The sequence below is a fragment of the Ictalurus punctatus genome, chromosome 2 (assembly GCF_001660625.3).
Source record: "Ictalurus punctatus breed USDA103 chromosome 2, Coco_2.0, whole genome shotgun sequence".
Taxonomy (NCBI): domain Eukaryota; kingdom Metazoa; phylum Chordata; class Actinopteri; order Siluriformes; family Ictaluridae; genus Ictalurus; species Ictalurus punctatus.
The window spans coordinates 30,910,701-30,919,646 of NC_030417.2; the positions used below are offsets into that span (position 1 = coordinate 30,910,701).

The window sequence follows — 8,946 nt, forward strand, 5'->3', positions numbered from 1 at the left end:
TATAGTTAAATTGTATATGTACATTTACCGATTCTTTCCCCTCATTTTTGTGCTAAAGAATGAATGGTTAATGTTTACAGACAGTAAATAAAAGCATAATCTAACTCAATAATTTTCCCCAGCAGCTCTATTTATCTTAAAACATACCGTGTATCGTATGAAAGTCTTAAACTATCGCGATATGATATTCTTGTTTCTTACTACATCGCCCACCTCTAAACCTGAACCTATTGATACACTCACGGACCAATAGCATAGTAGTAGTATTTCTCAGTAGCCAATCCGATCACGCGCGTGTGTTTGGACGCTCCACCCACTCCGACACTAGCGTGGAGGATGGCTGTTGTCAGATATTGGAGTCAAGAGAACTTTGGCAGTCAACCAACAATGTAGACGAAACGAGAAACTTTAACCGTTTTTACGAGCAGGTTTTGCGTGGATATATTCGTGTAACAGTCGATTTGGTCATGTTGGAGTAGTTACACACGGATATTCCTTAAACGGTAGTTTACGAGGTTGCGTTATTTATTTATTTTTTAAAATAAAAAAAAGAAAAGAAAAAGTTTTGCAGGCTTAGCTGGAATCACAAAAGAACTTAGCTGGGTGTTAGCTAAGCATTAAGAGAGCTAGCATTAACGGCACGGATATCTCCAGAGATACAGCGGATTTGTATGGAAACGGCTTAGGAGTCGATAGTTGAAGGAACCCTGGAGTTAAAAACCTGGAAAGTTTAGAATTTTGCTTAACAAAGTGACAGAAATACTCGGCTCTCTTCCTCCTCCTCTTCCTCCTTGTTGTGAGCTCGTGAGCTCGGGATGTCGTCTCGCGGCGGTTTACAGCCTCTCCGAGCTACAGTTCCCTTTCAACTACACAACAACAGCACCAGCACCACCAGCACCACCAAAACCCCAGCCCAGAGATGGAGAGAGGCCAAACCGGGTATGAGAGGCCTTTTAACACATCTGTATTAATATCCATGTGATTTTAACATCCTCAGCTGGTGTCCTGTGCTCCAGCTTAGTCTTATGAATTGTATTGTATTGAAATATAATGGAGATGTTGCTTCTAAAGTTTTCCTGTTTTTAGTCCGAAGAGAGGAAGAGAGACCGAGATGCTAGAGGACATGAGAGAAAGGGAGTGTCTGAGAATACCCATTACACATGCTTGCAGTTGGTGCGTGCATGCAAGGCTGATCTGTGCATGCATTCACAGATTATTTCCCATGTATATGTATATACGTATGCATGCATTCACAGATTATTTCCCATGTATATACGTATGCATGCATTCACAGATTATTTCCCATGTATATGTATATACGTGTGCATGCATTCACAGATTATTTTCCATGTATATACGTATGCATGCATTCACAGATTATTTCCCATGTATATGTATATACGTGTGCATGCATTCACAGATTATTTCCCATGTATATGTATATACGTATGCATGCATTCACAGATTATTTCCCATGTATATACGTATGCATGCATTCACAGATTATTTCCCATGTATATGTATATACGTATGCATGCATTCACAGATTATTTCCCATGTATATGTATATACGTATGCATGCATTCACAGATTATTTCCCATGTATATACATATGCATGCATTCATAGATTATTTCCTATGTATATACGTATGCATATACATGCATTCACAGATAATTTCCCATGTATATGCATGCATTCACAGTTAATTTCCCATGTGTATGTATATACATATGCATGCATTCACAGATTATTTCCCATGTATATGCATGCATTCACAGATAATTTCCCATGCATATGCATGCATTTAAAAAAATTTTTTTGGCTTTGCAAACAAAACAACTGTGCACTTTAGTTGAGCAAAGCACGAACTTTCCAGATATTAATCAAATTAGGGTGTGTGTGTAACCTGCTGAAGGTGCTACACTGGAAAACGTCAGATTTACTGTGCAAAACAGTGGTGTGTTATTGTCTTTCGCCGCAGTGTATTGTTTTGCTTTTGCAACGCTGTGTGAAACGGTCTGATTCTATGAGGTGCTGCGTTTGCATTTTCTAGGTTGGTCTGTTAAGCCCGAGAACATCTCGGTTCCATTTGCAGAGGAGTTCATAAAGATATAATGAAAATAGAACACTTTTCTGAAGATGCTTTTTAGTCATTAGGACTGGTATAATCCCCCCCCCCCAAAAAAACACAACCCCAGCATCCCGAAGGAATTTGGGTCTGTCTTGCAAATACTAAACGAGTTATTTGAGCAGCAGTTGTTTTGAAAGTGACAACACCGTGTATAAAAGCGATTATATTTTTTGCTTGCGGAACACGGTGCGTTAGCGGGTCCGAGTCGTTGTGGTTCTGCTCAGTTCAGAACGGAGCCGTGTGTGTAACTCAAGTTCTTGTGCCAGGACGTGTTTATTTTAGTAACCAGCTCGCTATGCTTGCAGGGAGCAGCGCACAGGGGGGATGGGGATAAGAATAAGCGTAGTGGGACATTACACAGGGGGTTTGTGGTGTTTTGCAACGTACAGAACACCGCACGCACGCTGTACTTGGGGGTTTAACATCTGCTGGCAACGAGCAAGCTCTCAGCGGTTTGTCTTCAGCAGCACAATGAATAAGGACAGCGTGACAGCGAGGGCTGGGGAAAAACGCTCCTCTGGTGGAGTCTCCAGACCACAGGGGTGGAGACAAACTTGTCATTCCATGTCTTAACACTGGGGACTAGACAACACCTGTCTCAGATATTGAAGCCACTGTGTGCGCTACTGAATGATCGCAACGACATGGTTGAACGCGTCTTTAACCTTTACTGGACTTAAAGGGGGGGGGGACAAAATTTGTATGAGCCAGAGCCAACGGCAGGCGCAGGTGGTTGGTGCAAACAAAGATGTTTATAGACGAGTTTGCCGGCTGTTTCGCACGCTGCACCCTTCTAACCACACCTTAAATTCGTGTTGTCAGTCTAAACATAATTGGTTTGTACAGCCCCAATTCAGGAAAAGTTGGGACGCTGTGTAAAATGTAAATAAAAACAGAATGCAATGATTTGCCGATCTCATGAACCCATATGTTATTCACAATAGAACAGAAAACATATCAAATGTTTAAACTGAAGAGATGTACCATTTTAGGGAAAAAAAATAAGGTGATTTTTGAATTTCGTGGCCGCAACACGTCTGGAAAAACATTGGGACAGGGGCAACAAAAGGCTGGAAAAGTAAGTGTTACTAAGAAGAAACAGCTGGAGGAACATTTTGCAACTAATTATGTTAATTGGAAACAGGTCAGTAACATGATTATGTTTAAAAAGAGTATCTTCGAGAGGCAGAGTCTTTCAGAAGTAAAGATGGGATGCAATCTGGATGGAAGCAGATGTTGCTCTAAAACCTGTATATACCTTTCAGCATTGATGAGGCCTTTCCAGATGTGCAAGCTGCCCACTGCATAGGCACTAATGCACCCCCGTACCATCAGAGACGCAAGCTTTTGAACTGAACGCTGATAAAAAGCCGGATGGTCCCTCTCCTCTTTAGCCCTTTTTAGTTTAGAGGATGCAGCGTCCATGGTTTCCAAACAGAACAGTTTTCCACTTTGCCTCAGTCCATTTTAAATGAGCTTTGGCCAAGAGAAGACAGCAGTGTTTCTGGATCATGTTCACATATGACTTCTTCTTTGCATGATAAAGCTTTAACCAGCATTTCTGGATGACACGGTGAACTGTGTTCACAGACAATGAGTTCTGGAGGTGTTTCTGAGCCCATGCAGTGATTTCCATTACAGAACCATGACGATTTTTAATGCAGTGCCGCCTGAGGGCCCGAAGATCACGGGCATGCAATATTGATTTTCACCCTTGTCCCTTGTGCACAGAGATTTCACCATCTTTTGATGATATTATGTACTGCAGATGATGAGATATTCAGTCTTCGCAATTTTACATTGAGGAACATTGTTCTGAAATTGTTCCACAAATTGTAGACGCAGTGTTTCGCATGATTGGTAAACCTCTGCCCATCTTTACTTCTGAAAGACTCTGCCTCTCTAAGATACTGTATTTATACCCAATCATGTTACTGTCCTATTCCCAGTTGGTATTAGATTTTCCGAATCTAATCCCAATCTTTGGCATTAATTACAGTATCTAATATCCAATGTTTCCTGTGATATCCGATCCACCGTTTTTTGCAGGTATCGCCCAGACACCAATAGGTATTGAATCGGTGCCATCTCTTGTGTCAACATCTACGATTAAGCCATAACACGTACAATCAGACTCCTTGCTACAGCAGTACATGGGACACCAGAAAACTACGCCTTCCCGCTTTTTCCCATCGGTCAGACCAAACGTGCGTGAAATTCACCCAGCAGTAAAGCTGAGTCACAGAAGGGGAAAGGGCACAGGATGTTCATTTGCTTCTGGTAGCCGTTACTTTCACTTTGCATGGACTTTATCTAAGTGAACCTTGACCTGTGAATTCACTTTTAGTTTTGTGAGCCAGTAGGAACCAATGTGTGGGACTGTGGGCTGTTCGGCCAAAAAACACGGAGGAGCTGCTAAATATTAAGTAACGGTCACCTATTTCCTTCTCGTCCACCTCTAGGACTCTTGTGAGAAAATTCTGATTTTCTTGTTAGCGATGTCATTGTCTCTGTACAGGGTTTGGACAAGATGCTTCAAATACTCGACACGCTTGAATGGTTCTTTCTGAAATTAAGGCCTCTCTTTTTGAGTGCAAAGACATAATACATACCTCATCGTTTGCAATTTATTAATAAGTCCACAGGGTGTCCCAAAAGTCTCCATACATAGGGGAAATGAACACTTTTTAGCAAAATGTCCTCCAAAATCTTTCATACATAGTTTATATTATGTGTATATTTTATCAGAAGTCTTTATAATAGTCTTTGACGAAATGAAGAACGTATTGAAATCATTCTCGTGGCTGGATCGGGAAGCTGTCTCAAGGTTGCGATGGACTTTAACAGGAAACATGGCGAGCACATCACACACGACACTGCTGCCAAACTTATTAGCAAATTCAAAAAGACTGGAAGTGTTGCAGACCAACCAGGAAATGGACGTCCACGAACGAAGGCACAACCGACATGGAGCTGCCAAACATTAATACTTTTGGGTCACCCTGTAGTATCTTATTCTACACGTAATCAGTGCCCGCTGCTTCTTCCTTGCACACAGTGCTCGTCTCCAACACCCCATGACCTGACTGAATTATTGAGTCATTTGTAATGCTCAGAACGTATACGTTAAATCTGGACTGGCTATTCAGAGAACAAAGTTTTTTGGGTTTTTTTTTGGTGCTTCCTGGAATTTCATTTTGAAGCCTGTATATGAACCCTGATATGAATCACGTACTTATCATGCTCCAATGAGAACATGCAGCGTCGACTTACAGTTTTTCTTCATTACCTGCCGTGTAATGTGCCTCCCTTTCTTTCCAGTTGAATCCAAGACAAAGTCCCGTCCCCCGAAGCCGACTCTGCGACGGACACTTTCCTTGGACACGCTAGTGGGGCCGTACCTGCAGGGCCAGTGGCCCAAACAGCCAGAGAGCCAGACTGTAACCTGTGTCAATGACAAAGCCACGCAGGTACAGTGTCCACTTCATCTAATTTAGAGTTAGTTTCTGTCTGAGCTGAAAATCATTCAAGTTTTAGTTATATATTATAGTACATATTGTTATTTGGTTTTTACAACTACTGCAGTTCTCCTGAACAGTTTTTTTTTTTTCCTCTCTCAACGCCCCCCCGCCCTTCAAATTTCCGAAATTTCTTTCATCTATATTGGCAGTGGCGGCAACTGTGCACATTTAATTACATTACTCTAGTGAACACGCTTATTACATCGCACGCACATTATAAGTAAGGAATAAAGCTAGTTACATGTAATATTATGGAGCATCTATCCAGTGTTGACAGTGGAGACTCCTTCCAAAATGTTAGTTAAAACGTCTCCCCACAGAAAGCATCACCAGGTCAACAATTAAACCCATTTCAGTGTGTGTAAGTGGTTGCTATAGAAACAACAACGTATAAGAGCGAGCACGTTAATATAAACCTCCTGTGATCCGTAGAAAAAGGAATCAACAGTTCAGAATCGAGTATTCAACAAAAGCATAAGAGTGCGTTATTGTTGGAGACCCGTGAGGTGTCATGAGGCATGCTAGTCTCGTCACTTAGTATAATGTTAGCCTAACGAGACATAAAGGATTTTCTTAAACGATTTAACAAAATCATAACATAAAGGATTTCTTTTGCGAAACAAAAGCGTGTTCGTCCGAAGGTTTCAAAGTTAGAATAAATGCACCGATCAGAGAAGACGGGTCTATAGTGCGTGTAGCAGTGCACGTGAGCGCAGTGGTTTCCTCTCATCATGCCTCCTGCTGCATGCACTTGAGCGTATAGCAGCACGTCTTTGTTCATTCTCTTGTACGATCGTCCTTGCAAACTCACAGGGCGCGCAAAGTTCTGTCCAGACGTCTGGTTGTGACCTTTTCATTCCTTTCCCTTTTTTAAAAATGTTTTATTTATTTTGATGATTAAAATGTCATTACATTTTGTCATACGTTTTGAATAGAATGATTATTTACACTACTGGTCAAAAGTGTAGACACACTCATTGTTTATTTTTATTCCCCCCCACACATTTTATAATAATAATAATATTAATAATAATAATAATAAAGTCATCAAAACTCTGGAATAACACAAAGGGAACTATGGGAATTATGTTGCGATGAAACAGGATTTAAACAGGATTAAAGGAGTTCCCACCTATACTGGCCTCTTTTTGGCTGCTTTTCGGAATATTTCACTCGAGTCGTCTGTTTAAAAAAAAATTATTAATAAAAAATTTGTAAATAAAATGTTAGTTGTCTAACGGAAGAACTCGATATGTTGGCACAATTATATTTTTGTCTACAACACCGATTTCAATCATTTAATCATACACCTTCAGAACAAAAGGTTTTTAAGATCATGAGAAACATTTCAGTCAAGTGTCTCCAAACTTGTGACTGCTAGTGTAGCTATAAAAAGAAAAAAAAAGAAAAAAAAAGGGTATTGATACTCATTTTTGTTTTTGTCAATAAAACGAACACCGCACAAGTACGTCAAGCACATCAGACAAACCCAGATTTCACATAAGGCAACGCGAGAGTAACATTCAGCGGGCCCGATTCGGGCTTGTAATGCATGTAATGCACCGGACAAGCCGAGGATTATGGGATTGGCCAGGCTTTGGGAATGTTCGGATCATTTACCTTGCCTGTGAAATCGCTGTGGAAAAGATAGCTTGGATAAAGGCTCGAATAATTGTGGTCCTTAGGAGCATTGTATCAAATCTCACCATGTGCTGCGTTAAAAGAAACATTCCTCGGTATCGCCAGAGGGCAGGCCTTTTGATTTATGAGGCAAGAAGATTGCTTGTACACCAGAACCCTGTGCTTTTTGTAGCTCAGAGTCGATTGTGGAGAGATTTAGTGAAATCTCAGCTTGGAGGGGCAGCCATGTTGGACGACCACGTTGTCTTTAGGAAATTGTAACGTCGTCTTTATCCTTCGGTTCATCACGAACGTGATGAATGTCAGTGGGTTTGATACGAACACCGCGCTTTTTCATTTTTCTTCTTTTCCATACGCGTGAAAATCCTAGGCTACACACGCAGTGAATAGTTATTCCAGCGTTCGTTTAACCCATTTCTGTTATTTCACTGATGAATTTATCCTACATTCTGAGCCCGAAAGACAAGATAGTATTAGCAAATGAGACCCTCCCGAGTTATTGTCTGGCTCCGTGCAAACTTCGTGAAACTCTCTCATAACCCCAGATCCCCTCACCCCTCTGAAACTTTACCCCTGTTGCGTAGTTTTCTCTGCGTCTCACCCAGATACTGCTGCTCTGTTTATAGCCGCTGACCTGTGATCCTGGTCTCCTTATTTCATTAAGGGTTGGATTGATGTTGAAGGGGGGGGGGGGTCGAGTCTAAATTTAAAACAAATGTTACACGGGAAAAGTGTTCGGCACATGACGTTCTCCCGTGTGTCCCACCCGCGGTCTCCCGATCCACCTATAAGCGGAGACGCAGCGTCAGTAGCGAGTGACCCCTTTGTCACATGTGAAATTTATAGATGACTGACGACAGCATGTCATGACCTCATGAAACATTCCTACTCCCATATCAGAGCAAGAGAGAAACTGAGAATGAGAGCGAGAGTGAGGGAGAGAGAATCCATGCAGCAAACTCATACACATCATCACCTTCAGCCACTGGCGCACACACACTCGTACCCAGAGGAAGCGTGATGCAGCTGTTGCAGGGTGACACTCATGCCGGTAAAGCTAAACGGTCGCAGCGCTAAAGGCTTTCTGCGATCAGCCTACCACTTCCTCTCAGCCTGTGGGTACGCAAACCAAAGGCCCGAGGTGTTATGGCGGTATGTGTGCGTGCGTGTGTGTGTGTGTGTGTGTGTGTGGATCTGCTCATGTGCATGCTGGTGTGTAGCTCGAGTCTGGGGTTTAACCTATAAGGATGATCCACATCAGAAGTATGGAGTTGAGACAGAAATGGGACAGGAGGTGTACTTCAGGTCATGTATACAGTTTTAAAATGTTTACTTTTATATATATATATATTTTTTACATTTACTTCCCTGTTAGCATTTCACACACAGCTGTGTGAGTGTGTCACAGGTGCACAGCAGGTGCGTTGCTTGTTCTTCGTATGGTATTCATATAGAGTCTGTAACGTAAGGAAACCTCTTTCACCTCCATCCAAGCCTGTCAGATCCAAACCTGACGGATGCTGTAACTCGATCTGGTGCATCTCGATGCAAGATACACAATGATGGTAGGTTTAGTCATGTTATGTACAGTATTGAGCAACAACCCTGGGTGAAAGTGTGAAAGATATAGTCAGGGTTACGCTGAAAAGAT

The 8,946-nt window shown here is 41.8% G+C and overlaps 1 protein-coding gene across 2 annotated transcripts in view; it reads left to right on the plus strand.

The window, feature by feature from the left end:
- Positions 1-289: 289 nt before the first annotated feature.
- fam117aa (family with sequence similarity 117 member Aa) overlaps positions 290-8,946 on the plus strand; it is an 18,111-nt gene continuing 9,454 nt past the window's right edge. Inside the window, exons 1-3 of one of the 2 annotated variants that reach the window (XM_047162735.1) lie at positions 804-939; positions 1,087-1,173; positions 5,455-5,603. In XM_047162735.1, coding sequence (XP_047018691.1) covers positions 1,161-1,173; positions 5,455-5,603 — 162 coding nt within the window. In that variant the 5' untranslated portion in view covers positions 804-939; positions 1,087-1,160. Of the gene's footprint in view, positions 940-1,086; positions 1,174-5,454; positions 5,604-8,946 lie in introns of both variants that reach the window. The other variant, XM_017452642.3, reaches the window with a different exon arrangement.